The sequence below is a fragment of the Pan paniscus genome, chromosome 9 (assembly GCF_029289425.2).
Source record: "Pan paniscus chromosome 9, NHGRI_mPanPan1-v2.0_pri, whole genome shotgun sequence".
Lineage (NCBI taxonomy): Eukaryota > Metazoa > Chordata > Mammalia > Primates > Hominidae > Pan > Pan paniscus.
The window spans coordinates 60,286,862-60,311,565 of NC_073258.2; the positions used below are offsets into that span (position 1 = coordinate 60,286,862).

General features: G+C 46.4%; 1 protein-coding gene across 1 annotated transcript in view; it reads left to right on the plus strand.

Moving 5' to 3' along the window:
* The first annotated feature begins 8,610 nt into the window (after positions 1 to 8,610).
* DTX4 (deltex E3 ubiquitin ligase 4) overlaps positions 8,611 to 24,704 on the plus strand; it is a 35,960-nt gene continuing 19,866 nt past the window's right edge. The window contains exons 1-2 of the mRNA XM_034932688.3: positions 8,611 to 8,821; positions 17,750 to 18,473. Of these exons, the coding sequence (XP_034788579.3) occupies positions 8,611 to 8,821; positions 17,750 to 18,473 (935 nt within the window). The remainder of the gene's footprint in view (positions 8,822 to 17,749; positions 18,474 to 24,704) is intronic.

Consider the following 24,704-nt stretch of genomic DNA (forward strand, 5'->3'; position numbering starts at 1 on the left):
TGTTCCCAATAAAAAGAAATGATAAATGTTTGAGGTGGACAGATATGCTAGTTACCCTGATCTGATCACTATATATTATATGTATCAAAACATCACTATGTACCCCATAAATATGTACAATCGTGTCAATTTTAAAATACAATTTTAGAAAGTATTTTGAAATAAAAAGTTTAAAAAAGAAGAAAAAAGAAAAGAAAAGAAACAGTTGCCTTGGCTACAGCTCAGCATTTACCTTGTTTGAACACTATTGGAACAGTTGGCCTCCTGTGAGTGGTTGAGGTATTGCTTCTGTGATTGGCTGAGACTCAGGTACTTGCTGCAAAAGTAGGCTAGTCTGTTTCCACATTCGGTTAAGTTATAGTTCACTATGTATTGAGAAACGTTTAGGTCAAACTTAAAGTATGTAAGGAGGTAGCTTTAGGCTAAGCTTAATTTAACAAAAGAGAGAAAAGAAAACTATACACCAAGATTCTTTATAAATATAGACCACCCCCAATTTTTTTTTTTTTTTTTTTTTTTTTTGAGACAGGCTCTTCCTCTGTCACCCAGGCTGGAGTGCAGTGGCTCATCATAGCTCACTGTAACCTTGAAATCCTGGGCTCAAGGTACCCTTTTGCCTTAACCTCTCAAGTTGGACTACAGGTATGCACCACCATGCCCAGCCCCCTGAAAACTTTAACAAATAAAATATAGCAATATTTTATAAGAATTATACACTATGACAAAGTGGGGTTTATTCCAGGGATGCACATCTCATTAAGTATTTGAAAATCAATGCAATCCACCATATTAGCAGTCTGAAGAAACAAAATCTCATGATCATATCAATTGATACCAAAAAAGCATTTAATAAAACTCAATATCTGTTCATGATTTTAAAAACTCTCAGAAAAATAAGGATAGAGGAAAACTTCAACTTGATAAAGAACATCTAAAATGAACACCTACAGCTATTATCACAGTTCTTAGTGAAAAACTAGATGTTATCTAAGATCAGAAACAAGGCAAGAATGTCTATTCTCACAACTGTATTAATCATAGTACTGGAAATTCCAGGTAATACAATTCTAAGTAAGGCAAGAAAAGGAAATGAAAAACATAAGGATCGGCCGGGCGCGGTGGCTCTCGCCTGTAATGCCAGCACTTTGGGAGGCCGAGGCGGGCGGATCACGAGGTCAGGAGATCAAGACCATTCTGGCTAACCCAGTGAAACCCCGTCTCTACTAAAAATACAAAAAATTAGCCAGGCGTGGTGGCGGGCGCCTGTAGTCCCAGCTACTCGGGAGGCTGAGGCAGGAGAATGGCGTGAACCTGGGAGGCGGAGCTTGCAGTGAGCCGAGATTGCGCCACTGCACTCCAGCCTGGGCGACAGAGCAAGACTCCGTTTCACAAAAAAAAAAAAAAAAAAAAGAAAGAAAAGAAAAGAAAAGCATAAGGATCAGAAATGAAGAAACAAAATTGTCCCTATTTGGAGATGACATGTAAACTCCCAAGGAATCTATAAAAGAACTCTTAGACCCAGATTTGGACTCCTTAGCAAGCTTACAAGATACTAAATAAACATACAAAAATCCATTGTATTTATATGTACCAGCAATAAGTACGTGGAACCAAAATTAAAAATAGAATGCCATTTATTAATATAATCACTCTGAAACAAAATGAACTGCTTAAGTGTACATTGAGCAAAAAATGAACTGGATAGGTATGCTGAAAACTAGAAAACACATAAAACAAAGAAGATCTAAATAAATAGAGAAGCATATCCATATCGTGTTTATGGATTGGAAGACTTAACACAGTAAAAATATGTCAATTCTCTTCAAATTGATATACAGCTTCAATGCAATTCCTATCAAAATCCCAGCAAGAATTTTTGCACATATAGACAAGATTATTCTAGTATTTATGTGGAAATCAAAGGATCCAGAATAGCCTAAATAATTTTGAAGAAGAATGAAGTGAGATGAATCAATCTACCCAATTTACAATAAGACATTACATAGCTTATTAATACAGCTTATTAATCAACATTGTGCAGTAGTGGTGAAGGGACAGACATATAGGTCAATGGAACAGACTAGAGAAACCAGAAATAGATCTACACAAATATGCCAGACTGATTTTTTTACAAAGACTCAAAAGCAATTCAAAGGAGGAAGAAAAGCCTTTTCAACAAATGGCGCTAGGACAATACATCTATAGGCAAATAAACACATAAAAAGACACTCAAACCTCACTCCATACACAAAAATTTAACTCAGAATGGATCATAGATTTACATGGAAGTTGTAAAAGTATGAAACTTTTAGAACAAAACAGAGGAAAAAAATATTCAAATCTTAGGACTAGCCAAAGAGTTCTTAAAATTAACATGGGAAACAGAAGCCATTTAGAAAAAAAAAATTTGGTAAGTTGCATTTTATCAAATTAAAAAACTTTTGTTTTGTGAAAGACGCTATGAAGAGCATGGAAAACATAAGCTACAGATTGAGAAAAAATATTTTCAAACTATATATCCACCAAGAGTATTTATTTATTTATTTATTTGAGACTAGGATTCACTCTGTTGCCCAGGCTGGAGTGCAACATCACCATCACAGCTCACTGCAGCCTCAACCTCCCAGACTCAAGCGATCCTCCCACCTCAGCCTCACAAGTAGGTGGAACCACAAGCCTGCACCACCACGGCCAGCTAATTTTTGTATTTTTTGTAGAGACAGGGTTTCCCCATGTTGCCTATGCTGATCTCCAGCTCTTGAGCTCAGGCAATCGAACTCCTGACTGGGCTTCCCAAAGTGCTAGGATTACAAGCTTCAGCCACTGTGCCCAGCCCAATATTTAGAATATAAAAAGAACTCTCTAATTTCAATAATAAAAAACAGAAACCAGCAAAAGACCTGAACAGATATCAAAGAGCATATATGGCAAATAAACGCATGGAAAGATGTTCAACATTATTAGTCAATAAGGAAACAAGTTAAAAACAATGAAATAACTCTACACACTTACCAAAATGGCTAAAATAAAATATACTGACCAAAAAATGATGGTGAAGATGTAGTGACCAGATCATGGGTATATTGCTGGTGAAAATTCAAAATGGTGCAGCCACTTTAGAAAACTGGCAGTTTGTTAAAAAAGCTAAACATGCAACTACCCTATGACCTTGCCATTGTACTCCTAGGCATTTATCCCAGAGAAATGGATACTTTACCTTCACACAAAAACCTGGGTGAGGGTGTTCATAGTAGCTTTATTCATAATAGCCCAAACTAGAAACAACTTATATGAACTTCCATGGATGAACAGTAAGGTGGTCCATGGATACTATGGAACACTACTTAGCAATAAAAAGAAACAAACTTCTCTTGATACACACAACTTGGATGAATCTTTAGAGAATCATGCTGAGTGGAAAAAGCCTATCTTAAAACATTGAATGCTCTATGATCCATTTGCATAATATTCTTGAAATGACAAAATCATAAATATGGAGAACATATTAGTTATTGTCAGGAGTTATGGACAGGATGGTAGTGGGGAGGAATTAGTGGGTGTGATCTTTTAGGGCAACATGAGAAATGCTTGTGGTGTGGAAAATGTATATTGTATACAAAATGTATATTATATAATGTGTGACACAATGGTATTATATCAATAACGGAGCAGAATTGTAACCATTCTGTATCTTAACTGTGTCAATATCAGCAATGGTATTGCACTATAGTTTTCCTATAGTTTTATGGGATGTTGAGGATACACAGGCTCTGTCTGTTTCTTATAACTGCATGTGAATTTAAATTATTTTAAAATAAAAAATTAAAATGCAATGCATCTTCTGCCTGGCTTTTTCTCTTGCCTCTCGTTTATTTGGAAACTAACTTCTGTGTTGTGAGAATGCCCATCAATCACATGGACAGGCCATGTGTAGGTACTTGGGCTGATAGCCCTAGTTGAGTGCCCAGATAAAAGCCAGTATCAAGCAGTAGACTTATGAATGAGCAAACCTACAGATGATTCCAGCCACCTGCTTTCCTGAGAGCTCCCTTGAGCTAATGCTGTGTGGAGCAAAGACCAGCTGTCCTTGGAAGCCCTCCCCAAAGTGCAGATGTGTTTGAAAAATAAACGCTTGCTGCTGTTTTTAGCCACCAGTTTTAGGGTGCTTTATTACATAATAATAGGTAATTGAAAAAAAAGGGCTTTGTCTATGAACATTCCACAGAAAAAGAAGAGAAGCGGCTTTTTCACTGAATCTTTGTGTTAGACAATGACGACCTTTTTTGAAGTATCATCAAATTGTACCTTTGAACAGTTCAAAACTGGCTTCATAGTCTCAATTAGTGAGGTCTTATTATAGCCATCATATGTTCAAATTAAAAATTTGGCATATCATTTGGTTAAAGATTTTTACGCCACTTATGGGTACAGGAGACAATTTGGGAGATATAGTTTGGATACTAAAATGGAATGTCGGCCAGGCACGGTGGCTCATGCCTGTAATCCCAGCACTTTGGGAGGCCAAGGCGGGCGGATCACCTGAGTCCGGAGTTCGAGACCAGCCTGGCCAACATGGTGAAACCCCATCTCTACTAAAACTACAAAAATTAGCCGGGCCTGGTCGCAGGCACCTGTAATCCTAGCTACTGGGGAGGCTGAGGCAGGAGAATCGCTTGAACCTGGGAGGATGAGGTTGCAGTGAGCCGAGATCGTGCCATTGCACTCCAGCCTAGGGGACAAGAGCAAGACTTTGTCTCAAAAAAAAAATTAATAAATAAAATGGAATTTCTGAGATTTTCAGGGTTTATGGTACAGATTATTTGAAATTAGGATTGTGTTAGAAGATCTAAGAAATGTATATACATGTATAATAATTATTTATACATAATTATAAATTATTATTTCTAATTGGGTCATGATGAACTATAAATTATCATGGATTATTAAAATACAAATATTTTACATCTATAATTTACTATTAATGTCAAGTCATACACACACAAACACGAGGGGACTTCCAAAAGTTTGTGAAAAATAAAATTAAAAAACAAAATAAAAAATGTACACTTTATTTCTCAACATAAGCACCATCAAGTTCAAGATATTTTGTAGGTGATGATATGAATCATTTAGTCCATCACTAAAGAACTGAGTGTCCTGGGACCCTAACCATATCAATGCAGTTTTACTTTACTATAGAAAAACAGATGCTCTTTAAAAAATTTTTTAAGATTAGGAAACAAAAAGAAGTCAGAGGAGCCAAATCAGGACTGTACAGCAGATTAAAAGATTTTCCATCAAATTGCTCACAAAAGTGCGTTTGTTTGATGAGAGGAATGAGCATGAACATTGCCATGGTGGAGAACGACTCTGGTGAAGCTTTCCCAGGTATTTTATCCTAAAGCTGTTGCTAATTTTTGCAAAATACTCTCATATTAGGCAGATGTTATTGTTCTCTGGCCCTCCGGAAAGTCAGTAAGTAAAATGCCTTGAGCATCTCCAAAAAATTGTTGCCATGGTCTCTGCTTTTGACCAGTGCACTTTTGCTTTGACTGGACAACTTCTACCTCTTGATAGCCATTGCTTTGGTTGTTCCTTGTCATCAGGATTATACTGGTAATGTTTCATCTCCTGTTACAATTCTTCAAAGAAATGTTTCATGATCCTGATCCCACCCATTTAAAATCTCTATTGAAAGGCCTGCTCTTGTCTGTGGCCAACCTGGGTGCAATGGTTTTGGCACCTATCAAGGAATGGAAAGTTTAATTTCTTTGTCAGAATTGTGTAAGCTGAACCAGTTGACATATCTATGGTGTAGGCTATTGTTTTGACTGCTAATCCTTGATCCTCTTCAGTAAGGGCATTGTCTTACCCTTCTTAGTGTCTCAAACTAGATCCTGTTCAGACATGTTATAACAAGTTAGTATGAGTTTATTTGGGTGCAAAAAAACAATTTGAACTACCAGCCTAGTTTTTTCATAATATGCACTTTCCATAAACTTTTAAAGACCCCTCTCATTTGTGTGTATATGTGTGTATGTGTGTGTGTGTATTCACTTCCTCTTGCAAATGAATCAGACTACATACAAACCTTCTCACATGTCATAAGATATTTTTACTCTGCTGTAATACTCTGTTGTGTTTAACATGGAAGATACAAGAAGACTAGATACAAAACTAGGCTGGACATAGGCAGGTAGGCGTCAGTTTCCTTCTGCCTTCCATTCGCCTTTCAAACAGCTCATCTAACATTTGCTGGTAGCCCGCTTATCTAGTTTAGATTTTTTTCACCTTGGAATTTCTGGCTTAGCTGGTCAGGTGCTATATTTTCGCTGGTACTTCCAATATCCCCTTGAATCATTACTCTTCACTTTTTGATTCATACTTACCAAGACTATAAGAAAGTTTCCTGAGTTTTGATACTTTCCATTTTTATGACTAGAAATAAAAGTAGCCCAATAAATTTTTAAATTACTTTTTCTTCAGTTTGCCTTCTGTTTCTTTTCCAGAAAATTCTACCCCCATTTTCTCCCTTCCCTTCTTTCACACTGAGACACTTCTACATTGCCTGTTATTGTGCCACCTCTGTGTTGTACAGGACATGCTATGGAGCAGGCATTTTCTTTTGAGTCAGCCCAACTAAATTTTGAATACTGGTTTCCCCTCTAACTAGCTATGTAATCTAGGGCAAATAGTTTAAATTCCTTAAGTCCTGTCATTTGTAAAATGGTAATAATAATGGCCTATGATATAATTAGTCGAGGTATCCTTGTTTTCTTTTTGTTCTTCTAATTCTGAAACTCGACATTTTAATGAGTGGTATTGTTTAGGTCGGATTAGGAACAGTCCCCAATTAAGGGAGAGGCCGACTAGGCATTTTAGAGGCCAAGCTGTGCAAGAAGACCAGAAAGAACAAAGCTCAGAGGTCCCTTGAGCCTGGTGCCTTTAGGGGCCTGAAGAAGAACAGATCTCACACTTTTTCTTTTGCTTTGTATTTAGAACTCTGTTGGGAGAAAGATAAAGGTAGAAGGATGCAAAATTCTAACAATGGGAGAAATGACAGCTGCAAGGAGAGGGAGGGGGAAGCAACTCTTCTAAAACATAAAAGGGTCATATGATATTTATGAAAAAATTGATTATTTCAAAAAGATTCACAATCCCATTCTCTAACACATAATCAATTTTTACTTTCCCGCATCCTATAACTTGGATCTTGATAAGACTCGATTCGTTGTTTTATGTGGTTTGCAATCTCAACAAAACAAAATTTGTGCTCTTTGACAAGGATAATGCATAATCCTGACTTCAGTCTTCCCTTTTAGTCAGAACCTACCTATTTAAGGTTATTTTCCATATTAACTATTGATGATCAAAATAAGTCTAGCTCGTGTTTTTCCTAGTGTTTCATAATTTTAGTTACAGAAACGATGCAGATAAAATTAATCTAACATGCGTCTTCCTGACTCTAGTACGTTGAATCTGGCCAGAAAAACCACATTTGCTCTCTACGTAGGTAATATAAATCCATCATTAGCGAAATTGCTGCATCCCTTTGGACTGGGTCTCAGCAGAGGTTGGAGTGGCCACTGGCCGGCACACGACACTTTATGCCAGCAGGGGGCGGGTATGCTCCAGGGCACTCGCCCGAGCAGCAGGGGGCGTGTCTTCTGCTTCCTTGACGGACAGCTAAGGATGCAGGAGAGGATGAGGTAATAGGAGCCGGGGCAAGGAAGGAGTGGGGGTGCGCGCGCGTGTGTGTGCGACTGTGAGTGTGCCAGTGCGTGCGCAAGCCCCGAGACAATGCGTGTCTCCAGTTCGCGCTGCGAACACTGATCATGCTGCATTAAGGAAAAAAAAAGAGAGAGAGAGACAATTACATTTGGGGGAAGGAGGCTGCAAAGTTGCGGCTGGGCGACAGTGGTGGTCCTGGGGCCGTGTCATGGCGGGTCGCTTCTCTGCATCAAGGAACCAGGGAAACACACGCGGGCGCGGGTTTGCCTTAGCGCCCCGCTTGGGAGGGGTGGTTCATTCTGGAAGGAACTGAGCAGAGCCACAGGCAGGGGGAGCTCTCCCAGCGGCGGCGACTGCAATTCGTGCGGCGAAGGGGTGGGGAGGGAGGGAGAGAGGGGAGGGTACCAGAGCGTGCCATTCCGAGCGCGGCCGTGCGGCGAGATCCCACCCCGGCGTCTGCAGAGCCCGAGGCGCAACTGGTGCGAGGGCTGGGTCCTCGCCTCGCCGTCAGCCTCAGCTCGCAGCCGCCGGGGCTCGGGCCGCGCGCCCGCCGAGTGGCTTTTGCAAGGCGGGGCCTGTTTGCAGAGAGCCGGGCATTTGCATGAAGCGACTCGACCCCACGGAGCAGCGGCAGCAGCAGCGGACCCCGGCGGCGGCGGCGGCGCGCAGTCCCAGCCAGGCGGCCCCGGTGTCCCGGCCCCGGTGGATGCACGGCTGGGGAGGAGCCCATGGGCCGGAGCTGAGGCTGCCCGGGGCGGCGGGGCGCGGGGCAGGGGGCGCGGTCGAGGCCCGGAGGCGGCGGCGCAGGAGGAAGCGGAGGAGGTCGGGCGCTCGGGGCCCGGGAGGCGGGCCGCGCAGCGCCGCAGCCCCGGGCTCGCCATGCTCCTGACCTCGGCCGTGGTGGTCTGGGAATGGCTGAACGAGCACGGCCGCTGGCGTCCCTACAGCCCAGCGGTGAGCCACCACATCGAGGCGGTGGTCCGCGCCGGCCCCCGCGCGGGGGGCAGCGTGGTGCTGGGCCAGGTGGACAGCCGTCTCGCGCCCTACATCATCGACCTGCAGTCCATGAACCAGTTCCGCCAAGACACGGGTGAGCCAGCCGCCCCTGACCCCGCCCCGCCTGCTCCCACCTTCCCAACCTGCCAAGGTACCTCCCTCCCTGTGAACCCACCTTGGCCACCTAGTCGGCACTTCTGTGCAGCAGTGTCACCAAGAGGTGGTGGTGGGAGGCGATTCACTCCGCTGGATCCTCGCAGGATCCTCCCTCCCCCTTATACATCCATGCAAATAGTATCAGTGTTGTGGTTTTGCAAACCCAGCTTCAACCTAGTCGGTAACAATCCACTCCCCACCCCTTTCATGCCCCCGCTTTTCAGCAGTTGGTGGCCCTAAGTCTTTCCATGTAGAAATTCTAGGGCCGCCCCAGACTACAGGCAATCCCAGCCCTTCGCAAAGGCTTCCTGCCCTCATCCCGTGGCGGCCGGCACCTTGGCTGACCTGACCCTGTTTTGCTTCAGGCACGCTGGGGCTTGCCACACGTCCCCTCACCCCCGATCTCACTGCCTCTGCGTCTCCTGTGTGGGATGCCTCCCCGCAGCTGGGTCCTGGGTGTGGGAACTGGGGGAGGAAGAAGGGATTCCCCGGAGGTTCTCGCTACAGTCGGGTAAGGGAAGCGCCGGGCTCCCTGGGAGGAGAGACTAGGGCTGGGGTACCCTGGACGCCGCGGCATTGGCGAATGCCTCTGCTACACACTACATGCGCGGAAGCAACAGGCCGGAGCAGATGGAGAGAGGAGGGGGAGGCTCGGGGCTTCGGAATGCATGGCAGGGAAGCCGCTCCCTTTGTCTGCGGAGGAGGAGGACGCAGATTCCTAAGGAGAAACTGTCCCCAGGCTTCCTCTTGAAACCATAGCCTGTAAGGAACCCATGGTCTCCTGGAGCGCCAAACTCCTATCTTTTCATGAGAATCAAGTTGTCACTGTAGCCAGCACAAACCCGCTTCCCAGCTGACCTGCCTTTCCAGGTCAGAGCCAGGAAGGGAGCCTCCAGGATGGGGCCTTGGGGGGTGGGGAGTGGGGGTGCTGCCCAAGGGAGAGCAAAACTGACTCTCTTTGCTCGGTCCTTGCTTAATCGATGACCCGGGAAGAGTTTCTGCCTCCGTCAGTGACAGGTGGGGAGGGGGCCATTGTTTCTGGAATTCTGGCTCGGCTTTCCCAAGAGTGCAACCGAGGAGCCTGGAGAGGCCGGTGTGCTGGGGAGGAAGTAGAGAAGATGACTCGGAAAGGCCCTCCCCAGTGAACAGCTGTTTGAGCAGAGTCTCTCTGCTTCCTTGGAAAGCCCCCACATCCTGTGTGCTAATTAGGATTGTCATGGGAAAGGGGTATCTTTCCACCCTCATGTCCCCATCTTTAGCCATAACTCCCAGCAACCCCTTTGCCAAGGACTCTGCAGACACTGGCTGATTGAGGAGAGCTTTCTGGGGAGAGGATTCTGGAAGTGTTAGAATCTGGAGGGGCTTCAACCCTGTGTGGAGCTGAGGGAAACTGGGAGGAGGAGAGAATAGAGAGGAATGTGGGGAGATTGAGAAAGAGGATTAAGTGTGGCTGAGGGGGAGGGAGAGAATGTCATTGTGCAACTTGGGTAAAGGTTGTGGAGGTGAGGGTGGAGGCATCAGAAGGTGAGGGTGGAGGGGGTGTGTGTTGGGCGGAGCTGAGCCACGGAGGTGGGACCAGAGAGAGAGAGACCAGCAGTTAAAGCACCTGACAGGGGATTCCAGTCCTGAAAAAAAAAAAAAAAAAAGCAGGTGTTAGCTTTTCTATTTCAGAGTAAATCTCTGCAGCATTTGGAAAACCACCCTTGTGACAGAAACGTCTCAGCCCCTTTCCCACATTTGGAAAGGGCAAAGGTGGAATCTGTGTTTGGGGGTACTTAGGATAGGCAAGGTATCTACAAAGGTTCATGACCCTTTCTACAGAAGCGAAGTTGTAGAGAAAACTGGGTGGAAGGAAAGAAGCTACGTTTCCCAGGTCTGATCACTCTTACCTGAGGACTGCCTGGTGGTGAGCAATTTAGTCAGAGGCTGGTGCTCCCTGGACTTTAAACCTCAGGCAGAGAACTTGCCCTGAATCATTTTAAAGGCTGCCTCAGGGTGTGTTTATCATCAGACTGCTGTGGTTTCATCCGCTCATTGCTAGAGTCAGTCAGCCATCCTGAATACCTCTCTGCTGTGCGCCAGGGCCTGTGCTGGGTGCTGCGGACACTGGGCTGAATTCCCAGAAAAGCTGGGTCTGTCAGGGTGCTTGTCAAAGAAGAATAGAAGAATCTCTGGGTTTCTTAGCTCTGAGCCCCCTCCTCTCCCTTCTCCACCAACACACTCATAGTTCCTCTCAATCTCATTGATGAGGCCATGACAGGGTAGGAACTTTAAACCAGTGGCTCCCAGGCAACCTCAGCCAAGCCCTCCCAATGTTTAATTAAATTACCCACCATCCTTAAGCCATAATTCAAAGCTGGGAACCAGAAACATCCCCATAAACAAAAGAGATCTGGAAGTCCCCTGCCCAGAGGCGATTCCTCTCCTTTTTTGTTGCCTCCTCTGTATGGGGACATTTCCTGACATGAGAGCTTTGTCTTTTTAGAAGTTGCTTGCTCTGCTGCTGAGAGAGTCCTCAGGCTCTCCACTCGCCTGGGCTCCTGACCTCATCCAGCCTGTCTCCAGGGAGATGGCTGGGAGGTCCCAGACACCCGTCTGCCCGCCTCTGTTTGCCCTGGGCCCTTCTCCTTCCCCAGACTGCCTAGAGGTCTGATCTTATTTGCATTCTATGCCAGTCTCCTCTAGGCATTTTGGGCTAGAGAATCTGGAATAAGGGTAGAGATGGGGTGAGATAGATGGGACTGGCTCTTGGCCACTTCCAAAAGCTTCGGTGGGCCCCTCTCCACTTGCCATCATTTACCTTGACTGGGTTGTCCTTTTTCTGTTGTAGGGCAGTGACTGAAGAGCTTTACTTCAGCATCACTTTCCCCTGTACCTTTCAGCATGCCTGACCCTACCAACTCCAGGTTTTCAGTAGCAGAATGAGGAAGATCCAGGCTGAGAGTGGAGACAAACAACTGTGGCTCTCATTCCAGGCTCACTGTTTACTCCGTGACCTTGAGCAAATCTCTAAATGGTCAGGCCTCATTTTTTTTTTTTTTTTAGAATGAAGAGCAGCCTTAAGATTTCTTCTTTCCCTCTTTTTCTTTCCTCCCATCATGCAGATCAACAGGTGAATGGGTTGGCCCCTGTGCCAGTGATGATACTGATAAGCACAGGGTAAAGGAGCGTTCTTTCCAGCTCCGAGTTTTCTGTGCAGGTTTTGCCTTCTTTATGTCTTTTAAAGTGGTGAGAAGTGTCAGATGGAGAGAAAGAGCGTGGGCTGAATTAAATGATTTGACAGAAGCTGAGTTTTAGCCCCGCCACAAAACCCTCTACCCTATGTTAGCATAGAAGTGGAGGAGGCAGGCATCATGATGACCACATGATAATTACAATGTGCAGGATGCACCATGTGTCTGCATCATGCCAAGCACCTTGCACACACTATCTTATTTAATCCTCACAACAATCTTATGAAGAACCTATTATTATCCCCATTTTATAAGTAAGGAAACAAATTGAAAGTGATTAAGTTGCTCAAGGGTTTACAGCTAGTCAATGGCAGGGCCGAGATTCTGAATTAGGTGCCCTATGTCCTATTTCTTCATTCAGTAAATAGTTATGGAGCAACTATTTAGCGCAGTCACTGTTCCAGACATGTGAGATATAGCAATAATAGAGCATCCAAATATTTCTTTGTCCTTACGGAAAATTCTGGTGGGCGTGGGGGATGCTGGTAAGAGCGGCCTGGGATTTCTTGGACATAGCGCATGCCCTAACGGCAGTGAGTCACTTACATAGATGTGTGTAACATGCCCCAGAGACCTCAGTGCATGCCTGGAAGGCATGGCCTTCCACTTCCCAGAAGCTGAAAGGTTTTGGGTGCTTTGTAACGCAGGTGGAAAATCTGTAAAAAACTGATTTTCTTTCTCCTTCTTCATCCTTAGTTTATGAACATCCTCAATCCCTATCCTACTGGAGCCCCTTTCCTTGGGTTACTTCACAGATTATCTGGTTTATAATACTGATTCTAGAAAAGTCAAGAACTAGCACATCCAAAATAGGGTGGTCTCTGAAAATAATCAGCGAGTAAAATCCCACCATGTCTATTGTCTCAACACTTTGGTTCTGAGGTCTGCATGCTATCTCTGACTCTCTGTAGCGTTGAATTGAACTCAACAACTTTCCCTCCAAAACCAGCTCTTCCTCTTGACATCCCTCTGACACCATTTTACCACTTTCCCATGGTCCAAACCCAGGATTCTTTGACTCATTCTGTCATTTAGAATCTTATTTGGGCACCTAATAGGTACAGGCACATAGACCCTGTAGCCCAACAGCTGAAATTTGAGTGTACCCATGCACCACTCAAGGTGGCCATTCACATGCAGATTCCCATGCCCAGGTCCTGGAGATGCTGGCCTGTAGGTCTCAAGGGCACTGCTGATTCAATTCATACCCCAGGAGATTCTGACGGAGGCGATCCTCAAACCTCACTTGGAAAGCATTCAGCTACTCATGATCAAGTCTTACCCATTTTTTTCTCTGTAAGGTCTCTCCAGTTTGTCACCTTCTTTTCATTTTCTATGCCAACACCTCTCCACTCACCTGGAACTAATGGACAGAGTGGCTCTGGTCTTGCCCCTCTTTTCTTAACAAACTTCACTGGCTCTTCATTGATTACAAATTAAATCTATCATAGTCTGACATTTCAGACCTTCCATACCCTCTCTGGCTCTAACATATCTTTCCAGGATTGTCTTCTTCTATGCCTTATATTTCCCTCCAATCTGCCAAACAGAGGCTACCTCTATCCTCATGCATTCCTTTAGAGTTCTCTGACACCCTTCACCCCCCCAGCTAGCCTTGAGGTCCCTTCTTCTGAAACACTGTCCTTTGCCATTTTTACCTCTCAAAATTCTTTTTGTTATACGAGTCCATGCCATTTGTTATTCATTTCTTAAAACATTCTCCACACCTTGAAATGCTTTCCAAACCATCATTACTTCATTTATTGAATCAATATTTTGGAGTGCCTAGGACATGCAGGCATAGAGAATACAGCCATGAGCACATACCTTGATGCCCACTCTCATGGTACTCACTCTCTAGTGAAGGGGACAGATATTCATCAAATTAGCCACACAAATACATATGTAACTGCACATTGAGATGAATGCTATTAAAAATTTTTTAAAAGGAACAAGAATTTCACCTGTCCAGGACTGCCCAGGGGGCCTCCTTGAAGAAATAAACTCTTCCTGTGGGAAGAGCTATGGAAAAGATGCCAGAGTTTTGGGGAGGAACCAGCATTGTGAAGAGGCCCAGAATCAGAGAAGCCTGGCAATGAGGAGAGATTGAAGGCCAGTGTAGCTGAAATGTGGGCAGTTAGGCTATGAGGGGGCCATGTATGTTGGTGGGTAGGGGGGATTTAGATTTCAACCTAATGGGAAGTCATGGAAGGGATTTACGCAGGGAAGGGACATGGTCAATTTTCCTGCCAACATGCATTTTGTTGGCATTCTTGTGATACGTTCTGCCTCATAAATAGTCATTCACACACTTGTCTTCTAACCCTGTTTCAGACTGAAAGCTAATTGAGGAATGCTTGAATCTGCATTCCCCATAGCAGTTAATGAGTGCTCAGGGATATGTGATAAATGATTAAATATTAAAGCAGCCAGAAGTCTTCAATCAGTCACAGCAGTTTCTGGAGCCCTTGCAACTGCCAGACACTGCATTAGGCACTAAGAATGCAAAGAGCTCCACAGTGGCATTCCTGCACCCACTTAAGGCAGGATGGTATGAAAAATGTTGCTGAAACATTGGTGCACATCAGCATAGTCAAGCTACACAGCTCAGGCTTCCTGAGGGTGGGGCCTGGGCTGGGAGAACATTTTAAGAAATGGATGGAAAATGGCTTGAGACCTGAATGGTAAGGAGAATTTCAATAGGTAAAAATGGCAAAGGAGGCCATTTCAGTAGAAGGGACCTAGCGAATTGTGGGGAAGGGAGTCAGGGAACTCTGGGGGAATGCATGAGGATAAAAGGGGCCTCTGTCAGGCAGGAATAGAAGAAAACACAGAGACTGAGGAAGACAAACCTAGAAAGGTATATTAAAGATCCATGGCATAGTTTCCAGAAGTTCTGGGACAACTCTCAGGCATCTCCAGGATTGATAACAGTATTGTGTTTTAAAAAAAAAAAAAAAAAGTCTTTTAGGCAAATCTGTGAGGGGGTTAATTGCACAGTCCCTGCCACCCTGGAGAGAATATAAAATAGTGCCATTTAAACTCTCTAAACTTAATTTCCTCATCTGTGAAAGGTATTTCTAGGATTGCTATGAAATTTACGTGGGATATGTGAGGTGCTTTGTAAGTAATAAAGATTGTGCAAATACCAATTTGAGAGCAGCAGAAGGCAGCCAAATGACTAGGCAGATAGGGGCAGGTCCCCAGTGAAACCCCACTTTCAAGCCAAAAACAGCCTGAAGGCTGAAAGACTGGACTGCTGGTCCAAGATAAAACCCGCAACCCAGAGTGAGAACTTCTGTTCCTGTTTTTGTACCCTTTCCCAATTGATTCTTTCTGAATAATGCCTTTTAACCAATCAAATGTTGCCTTTTCCAGTACTACCTACAGCCTGCCCCTCCCCTATTCTGAGCTTATAAAAGCCCCAGACTCAGCCACATTGCAGGGACTTTCCCACTTTTCGGTAGGGGCACCACCCCTGGGTCCCCTCTCTGCTGAAAGCTGTTTCATCACTCAATAAAACTCCCCACCTTGCTCACTCTTCGATTGTCAGCATATCCTCATTCTTCTTGGGTGTGGGACAAGAACTTAGGAACTGGTGTGCAGCCAAACTTGGCCCAGGTGGGCAGAGTGGGCGAGTCATCTCTTGCCATCTCCTGCAGCAGGTTGTGTGGCCAAGTGAGGCCCAGGCAGGGTGTTGCCAGCCAGAGGTCCCTGGCTTGAAAAGTGACCGAGAAGAAAATCCTGTGTCAGTTATATAGAAACTTTTTCTCTCTCTCTTTCTTACACCCCCTACCACCCTACACACACACACACAGACACACACACACACACACCCTCACACACCCTGAGCTAAACCTTCTCCATGGTTTCTCCATCCTGCTTAGACATATAATAGAAAATAAATTACAAAAATAATCACCAATTTTCATTGAGTTCTTGCCATGGTGACAGGTGCTATTTTTGAGTTTTGCATTCATTTCTTCATTTAATCCTCAAATCCACCCTTTGAAGTCACTACCCAGGACCCAAACAGATGAGGAAACTGAGGCTTAATCACACAGCTGGAAGGGACAAAACCACCCCTATTGGCCCCAAAGCCCATACTCTTTGTTCCCCAGCAAGCTGTGCACTTAGGAAGGAAATGGAGGCAAACCAGGGAACTATTGCCTCCCCCTCCCCTGCCCCCACCATCCTGATACCCCCATGTTCCCCAGCAGAGGCCCTGGTGATGAATAGGGGATTGTTCTGCTTCTCCCTTGTGCCTCTGAATGTTGATGTTTTGGGTCATTAAGGAGCTTGGAGATGGGGTGGGGGGCAGGTTATGACCCTGGCAAAGGCCTGAATAGCCATTGTTTCTTTTCTTCCCCCCTTGAATGGGATTCTGTCCCCAGTCTTGGTGTATCCCTCTGGGTTGAAGGAGGGGTGGGTCAGAGGCTGGTGAAGGCAGCCTTTTCTCACCACTTTGATGGATAGAGCTTAAGCTGACAGATGCAGAGATTCCAGCATCCCAGGGGCCCTCCCCGACCTCCCCACCCTGCCCTGAGCTAGACATCTTTAGCCTTAATGTTGATACCATGAAATGAGCCCTGGTTGAGGATGAGTCAGGATTCAGGTTTTGAGTGAGGGAGAAAGAGGCAACAGTTACAGGTTCAGTTCCCTTACAGTCCTGCCAGTTCATATCTGCTGTACCATTACCCTGTAATAACCCTGACCTCTTCCCGGCCCCAAAGTGAGACTCTGAAAATTAAGACAATCCTATCTTTAGGAGGGTTTTAGCTTCTTAAAGAAAGACATCAGATAAATATAAAATTATTCTCATGACCATTGAGAATGTTACTTTTGCTACTGATATAAGATTTAATGTTGGGAAATATGAGAGAGTTCTCCCAACCTGATTTCCCTTCTTCTCATAGTAACACACCATTTTTTTTTTGGACAGCATTCATAAATGTATAGAGATCCAGCTCCCTCACAGCCACTTCTGGGCAGCCTTCCTGCATGGAGGCAGAGTCTTCCCTCAGTCCTCTAGGCTTCCACAGCCCTGTATTCTTTTCCTCATGACCCTTGGCACAAGAGCATTTAGAGGAACAGAGGAGAAGGAATATGATCATTATGAGCACCTACTGTGTGTCAAGGGCTTTACATGCCTTAGCGCATTCATAGGGTTCACATGAAATCCAGAACCTCGCATGTACAAATACATATTTGCTGAATAAATAAGTGAGTCATATTTAGTTTGTGCAAAAACTCTAGGAAGGAGTTATCCTGTTTCCCAGGAGGGAAAGGGAGGCTGAGAGGTTCTATATTAGCTAGTAAATGGAATGAATTTGTCTGCAAACCAAGATGTCCCGACTGCAAACCAGGAGGCAGTCTTTCTGCTACCTTACCTTACACTGCCACCCATATCCTTCATGCTGTAACTCATCTGCTTCTACCCTGGTTGGACTATAGACATCTTAAAGGGAGAAATGAGTTTCATTCAAAGCTGGCACTTCAGGCAGTGTCATGCCCAGTACACAGTAGGACTTGTTTCATGTTTGCCATTATGGCAATGGCATGACTTGTTAATGTCATGCCACTCAGTGTAATTGCATGCTGACTCTGACCTCTCCCCTATCCCACCCTGGCAGGAACTCTCCGCCCAGTTCGCCGCAACTACTACGACCCCTCCTCGGCCCCTGGGAAGGGCGTGGTGTGGGAGTGGGAGAACGACAATGGCTCCTGGACGCCCTACGACATGGAAGTGGGCATCACCATCCAGCATGCCTATGAGAAGCAGCACCCCTGGATCGACCTCACTTCCATTGGCTTTAGCTACGTCATTGACTTCAACACCATGGGCCAGATCAACCGTCAGACCCAGCGCCAACGCCGCGTCCGCCGGCGCCTCGACCTCATCTACCCCATGGTCACAGGGACCTTGCCTAAGGCTCAGTCCTGGCCAGTCAGCCCTGGGCCAGCCACCTCGCCCCCCATGTCCCCCTGCTCCTGTCCCCAGTGTGTCTTGGTGATGAGTGTTAAGGCAGCCGTGGTCAATGGCAGCACTGGGCCCCTACAGCTGCCAGTGACCCGCAAGAACATGCCGCCTCCTGGAGTGGTCAAGCTACCCCCACCGCCAGGCTCTGGGGCCAAGCCACTGGACAGCACAGGCACCATTCGAGGCCCACTGAAGACCACCCCATCGCAGGTGATCCGGAGACAAGCCTCCAGCATGCCCACTGGGACAACCATGGGCTCTCCTGCCAGTCCCCCAGGACCCAACAGCAAGACCGGAAGGGTGGCCCTGGCCACCTTGAATCGTACCAACCTGCAGCGACTGGCCATTGCCCAGTCCCGGGTGCTGATCGCCTCTGGGTAAGTGCTTCCACAGCTGCCTCAGAGCATTTACTCAGGGTAGAGATAGGCTACAGCAGATCTTCTGGATCAGAAGAAGGAGGGGCTGCCAAGACTTAAGCGTCTCATCTTGTGCTGACCCCTGGCTGCAGGTGAAGGTGGTGCACCTGGCTGCAGGTGTGGTGGATAAGGGAGGGTTTGATGCTTGGCCTCTGATCTGGACTCTGGTTGAGACTTTGGCCCTTCCTAGCCATATGATTTAGGACCAGATACCTAACGTCATGGAGTCCTAACTTTCTCATCTGTAAATGCTGGCAGTAATACACCTGTTAGGGTGGCTGTGAGGCTTAAAGAAGATTGTGGCCAGGCGTGGTGGTTCATACCTGTAATCCCAGCACTTTGGGAGGCTGACGCTGGAGGATCTCTTGAGCCCAGGAGGTCAAGGCTGCAGTGAGCTATTATTGTACCACTACACTCCAGCTTGGGTGACAGAATGAGATTGTGCCTACTAAGCAATAATAGGCAACATTAATAACATTAATTGAACTCCCACTATATTGTAGTTTGGGGCTTTATCGTCTCATTTAATCCTTGCAACAACTCTATGAATTAGGCAAGTAGGCATTATCCCATTTACAGATGAAGACAGTAGATGTTCGCTTGTTCAAGGGTACATAGCTAATCATTGGCAGAGAATGGGATTCAGACTTTAGGACATCTGACACTAGAGCCCAGATTCTGACTCTGCTGTGCTCCTCTTCTACCAAGTACCTACCACAATGCCCAGCATTCAGTAGGTGCAAAATGAGAGTTTCTTTCCCGTAGTCTCTCTGGAAGCCAGAGAGGTGACTCCAAATTGGAATACCGGCCTATTTTTAGTGATGACTTATTATGTGCCAGGCACTTTCCATACATTGTCTCAGTTATTTCTGTGACAACCTGTTGATGCTGTAGGTCCTGTTTGTATTGGTTTTTATGTTCTTGATTTTCCTGATCATAAAATCGAAGTGACCCAGATCCATATGGTGGCTGCAACCTTTGCCTGCCAGCCCCTGGTTTCTTAGCATCTCACAGCCACCCAATCTTCCCTGTCTCCAGAGAGGCCTGGCTCTGCCTGTGGCCCCTGATCCCAGCTGATCAGGATGGTTTTCAATTGCATTGGGTGCCTAAGTCTGAAAGTCCAGGCTGCTCTAAGAAGGTGGTTTTGGTACTCAGCTGGGTCCCTGCACACAGAGGTTTGGCACTGGGAGGAGGAATGAAGGAGGGTACACCACAGAGTGGGAAGGGTGCCGAGTTGGAAATCCAGAGGCCCAGCCCCTACTCCTACCTCTGTCACTGGGGTGAGCCACAGAATCTTTGCAAGATCCAGTGGCCTTACCTACTGCATGGAGTTATCGTGAAAACCTCCACTAAGGGAGTTGGCCCCTTGGCAGTGCATTCTCTTACTCTGTGATCTAAGTGTTAAGCACAGACATCCTGCTCAGAATTGATTTCCCAAGGAGAAACAGAGCTCATGTGTTATGCGATAGGGGTTGGAACCCAGGTTTTGGCCTCCTGATCCACTGTTCTTTTGGCTAAAGCCTAGCTCCTCATTGTACACAAAGGCAGTTTATAAAAGGCAAAATGCTGGTGAGACGCATGAGATTTTCATGACTTCCCCTGAGATGGCAGAAGTATTTGGGAGCAGAGAATGGATGGCTAAACCTTGCTGCTGCTTAATTTCTCCCCGATTTCACACAGCACCATCCTGGGGGCCTCTAACAGAGTTCCAGGGTGATTGCTAGCATGGAGGAGGGAGGCTCCTGTGCTGGGTAAGAACCCGTCCTCCAGAAACTAGGACTGTCTGGGCTTGAACCCAAGTGCCTTGCTGTGTCAGTTGGGGCAAGATTTGCATCCTCTGTCTTCAGTTTCCTCATCTGTAAGATGGGATAGTAATAGTAACTTCCTTTTACAGTTGTCTTGAGGTTCAAATGACATACTAAGTGTATAGACTTAGCACAGTGCTTGACACATAATAAGAGTTCAGTCAGTATAGGCTGCTGTCATTGTGATTGCTGTTATTATTGTTAACAGGTGTCCATGTAGTTGAAGTCAAAGCTGAGTAGGGTCTGACATCCCACCTTGTCTCTGGTGCCCTTGACAAATGCCAAGTGACTTCATTGCCATCACTGAGGGAGAGGCACCCAGGTGGCTTTGAATCTCGATGAGGGAGTGGAGTCAGCAGCTTTATCTATCTTCTTTATTTCCTCTGCCCGCTAATAGAATTGGGGCTAGAGAATGGGTGGAGGTCTGAGCAGTACAGTTTCAAAAGGGCTATAGAAACAAGTTTTTTTTTTTTTCTCTCTCTCTACTCTGTTTTCCTGATGAGGGAGGCCCCTGCCTACTCCTCTCGATCTTCCAGACCTTTGCTTTTCACCTCTTACCACCTCCCTCACCCCCAATCCCATCTTCTCCTCCAGCCTTTCTTGACCATTTAATTAGCGTGTTTATTCCCTTTGTCTGGCATTGCCATCGACCTTCTGTCGTTGCAGGGCCCCTTTCCCCCTCCTCTCTCTGCCCATGACCTCTTCCAGCAACTTTCCCACGGAAAAAGGAAGACCAGGGAGGGCGGGAGGAGTGGGATGAAGAGAAAGGTTTGGGGGCAGGAACAAAAGATCCTGTGAATTATTCAGAGACAGAAGCAGGGGTTTTCTAAAGGGAAGCAAGAAGGGGGCTGTGCAGTGGAGGCAAGCGTCACCCCTCTAGCCCCCTCCTCTAGAGCTGAGGATTCTCTGTCTCCAGCTAGGCCTCAGTTGCCGTAGAGACAAGATCCTTGTCCTGCTGGAGGATTCCTGGACTGGTGCATAACTCCGAGAAAAACACTGCTGCTCGTCATGGTGACTGCAGAGATATACTCCCTCCCTCAAAACTCCTTTCTCTGCCACCTTGCCAGCTCTCTTCTCTTGTCTTAGTTTTATGTTTTAGCGACAGAAACAAAAGACCCTCCATATCAGGGAACAGGCCAACTGAATGGGGGCAGGGGGTGTCTTATGATTGGCCAAGAAGTGGTTAGGACAGACAGTTTTGGCTGATGGAGTTGCCTGAAGGATGTGAGATGCATGCCTGCCATTGGGTTGCAGTTTTCTAGGAGAGCTCAGGCTTTTGAAGCTGGGGCCCCAAAAGGGTGTGACCAGCTGGGACTTCATGGGCTGTTCTCCAAGGTTTAACCAGTAATAGTGGGGGAGGTGAGATCAACCGTCTCAAGTACTGCCCAGCACTCAACTTTATGCTGGATACCCATGACCTCGAGAATCAGAAAATTGGAATATTAGAGCAGAAAACGTCTTTATTCAGCCCAATGCCCCTTTTATACTTGGGAGGTAAAAGCATAAACAGTCACGCAAACTTGCACAGGGTTCAGCTGTTTACAGTTAGTTGACCTAGTTCCTAAATCCTCACAGGGACCCCATGGAGCAGACATTTAGGATGCCCAGTTCACGGCTGTGGTAACTTAGATATGGTCAACAAAACGCAGAGAGGCTGTGCGGCTCTCCCAAAGGCAAAGCAGGTCGGTGCTGAGCGGGGCTAAAACAAAGACTCCCTGACTCCAGTGCAGAGCTCCTTCCATTACACGGTTCTGGATTTCACAAGCAAATATACCCCTTCTCCCCAGACTCCTCCTTCCCAGAGCCCAGTGACAAGCCTACCCGCCATGTCATTCCTCTCCTCAAGTGGCAGGGACATGTATCTCTCCCACCTGTTGAACCCACAGTCTTCTTGTGTGTCCCAGGTCCACATGCGGGCCCTTCCCTCCCTCTCTCCACATCTTGCCCCTGAGTTCTTGAGCTGCCTGAAATGTGTGGTGTTCTGGGGATTGGATTATTTCCTGGTTGGCCAGATTGGGTGTGGAAACCTGCCAGTCCAGTTTATGGGAACAAAGGTGGCTTTTGTCACCCAGATCACAGCTACTTATCAGCTGGAGTGGGGGCTCTGAAGATGGCGAGGGAGAAGGTAGGTGCAGGTCTGGGTTCTGAGTGCTGCCCCCTGCTGGGGAGCTGGGAGCAGGACACAGGAAGCCGGGTCTTTTCCCCAAACCTCTCCAGAAAGGGCTGGGCGAGGAGAATCGGCCATAAGTGGAGGACTCAGGGCTTGGGTGGCCATTTTGTTCTCAGATATTGGTGGGAAGTTGTCAGCCCGTTTCCGTAGCGTCTTCTAACCCAAGACCCTCACAGTTTTACAGATGGGGAAATTGAGGCTCAGAAAAGTTAACTACCTTAGCGAGAAACTCCTGGCAGGGATGGGACTTGAACCTGATTTTCCGGACTGCCCATCCACCATACCATGCCTGGCCCTGGGGAGCAGGTCACAGAGTCCAGAAACAAGTCCATTCTTCTTTTCTTGGCCCAGTGGCCCTTGTTTTGTATTCAGCTTTCTCCTCAATCCTCCCATCCTGGTTTGATTTATCCTGGGGACAGTTTCAGAAGAAAAGCGGCTTTGGGTGGCCTGGTGAGACACAAACATTCCCATTCCCACATCTGTTCTTTCACATCCATCTCCCAGCATTGGTGCACATGTCATCATCCCTGGGAAGGGACAGAGCCCCAGGCAGGCTCAAAGTAGGTTAGAGCTGGGGAAGAACCTCCCTTACAAGGATGAGGGGCAGAGACAGACCCCACTGCTTGGCATGGAGGTCCCGTTGCAGCTTTCCCCATTCCTAGTGGTGGGTTTATTCATTACGCTCTCTGAGTTTCTGGTCTATGTTTGCAGTGTGGGATGTTATAAGGATTACGTAAACACAAGAGCCTGGCATAGTAAATGGGCTGTGGTGCCAGATTTTCTGGCTTAGCTGTGTGATCTTACCAAGTTTCCTTAACCTCTCTGTGCCTCAATATAGTTGTCTCTAAAATGGTGTTAATGACTGCACCTCTTGCATAGGATGTTGGAAGGATCAGACAGGTTTATATGCTGTGAGCAGTTGGAGCCACTGTTGGGAGGAGGTGAGCTCTGTGCATGTTGGTAACTGTAACATGTGAGTGAAGAAGGGCCATGAGCCATGTGTTCACTGCTGACCCCCAGCATCGGGAATAGCAAACAACACAAAGTAGGGCTCAATAAACACTTTTTGGATGGATAAATCAATACATAAATATTCTTTTTTTCCTCCTCTTGCTTTCCCAGCACCATTCTGCCCCCACAGCAGAGCTGTTGGCTTTGCAGGCTGTCTGCCTCCTGGAGTCATCTGTGACCGGGTCCATTAGCCTCTCCAAGCCCAGCTGCAGGAGTGTGGGTGGCAGAGAGGATGGCGCAAGACCCAGACCCATGTGTCCCATATTTTCCAAGTCAGCGCTGTGGGAGGGCCGCGCCTTTCCCAGGCAGCTGTGCCATCTCCTCTCCAGCCTGGCTGGAGTTGCTGGGGAGAAGGACAGAAAGGGGAGGAGGCTTTGCCTAATATTTATGTATGTCTCAGGGAAAAGGAGAAGTGACAGCTGTTCTAGCAGTGGTTCCAAATGTTAGGCTGGGGATTGCTACATCTGCAGCCTCTCAGGAGCTTTGGGAAATGCAGCTTCTCGTGCTCCACAGGTGGATATTCTGGTCTGGATCTGGGACCCTGTCCTTCTAAAAACATCTTAGGTGACTCTTTTGTACACCCTGGTTTGAACTTGCTTCTTTGTTTTTTCATCCTTCAACAAATATCAATTGAATGCCTACTAGTGCCTGGCTCTGAAAAAAACAGACAAAGATATTTTGCCCTTTGTAGAGCCTAGATTCTAGAAGGGGGCATAATAAGCAATAATTTCTTTTAAAGGATCCTGAGTAGAGCAGGAGTCCTGGCGTGGGATGGAGGGGTAGGTAGCAATATTCAATACTATGGTCTCAGGAACCTCACCTGATAGGTAGGATTTAAGCCAGGACTGAAGGAGTTGTAGGAGGAAACTAAGCAGTTGTCTGGTGGAAGGGCATTTTGGGTACAGGGAACAGCATATGCAAAGGCTCTGAGGCAGGAGTGCACCTGGCTCCTTGAGAGCTGAGTGATATGAGAGGAAGCAAGATGAATAAGAGAAGCTGGGTGGCAGTGTTGGCAGATCGTGCTGGGCTCTGTAGGCCTTGCTAGGACTTTAACTGACATAGTTCTGAGGTTCTGAGTGGTGGCGTGACATGGCCTGACTTAGGTTTTGAAGATGTCACTTCCTGCTGTCTGCTGTGTTAAGCACTTAACTGCATTTTATTAGAATTAAATACTGGTCCATTTTGTTCCACGTGTCAAAATGACAT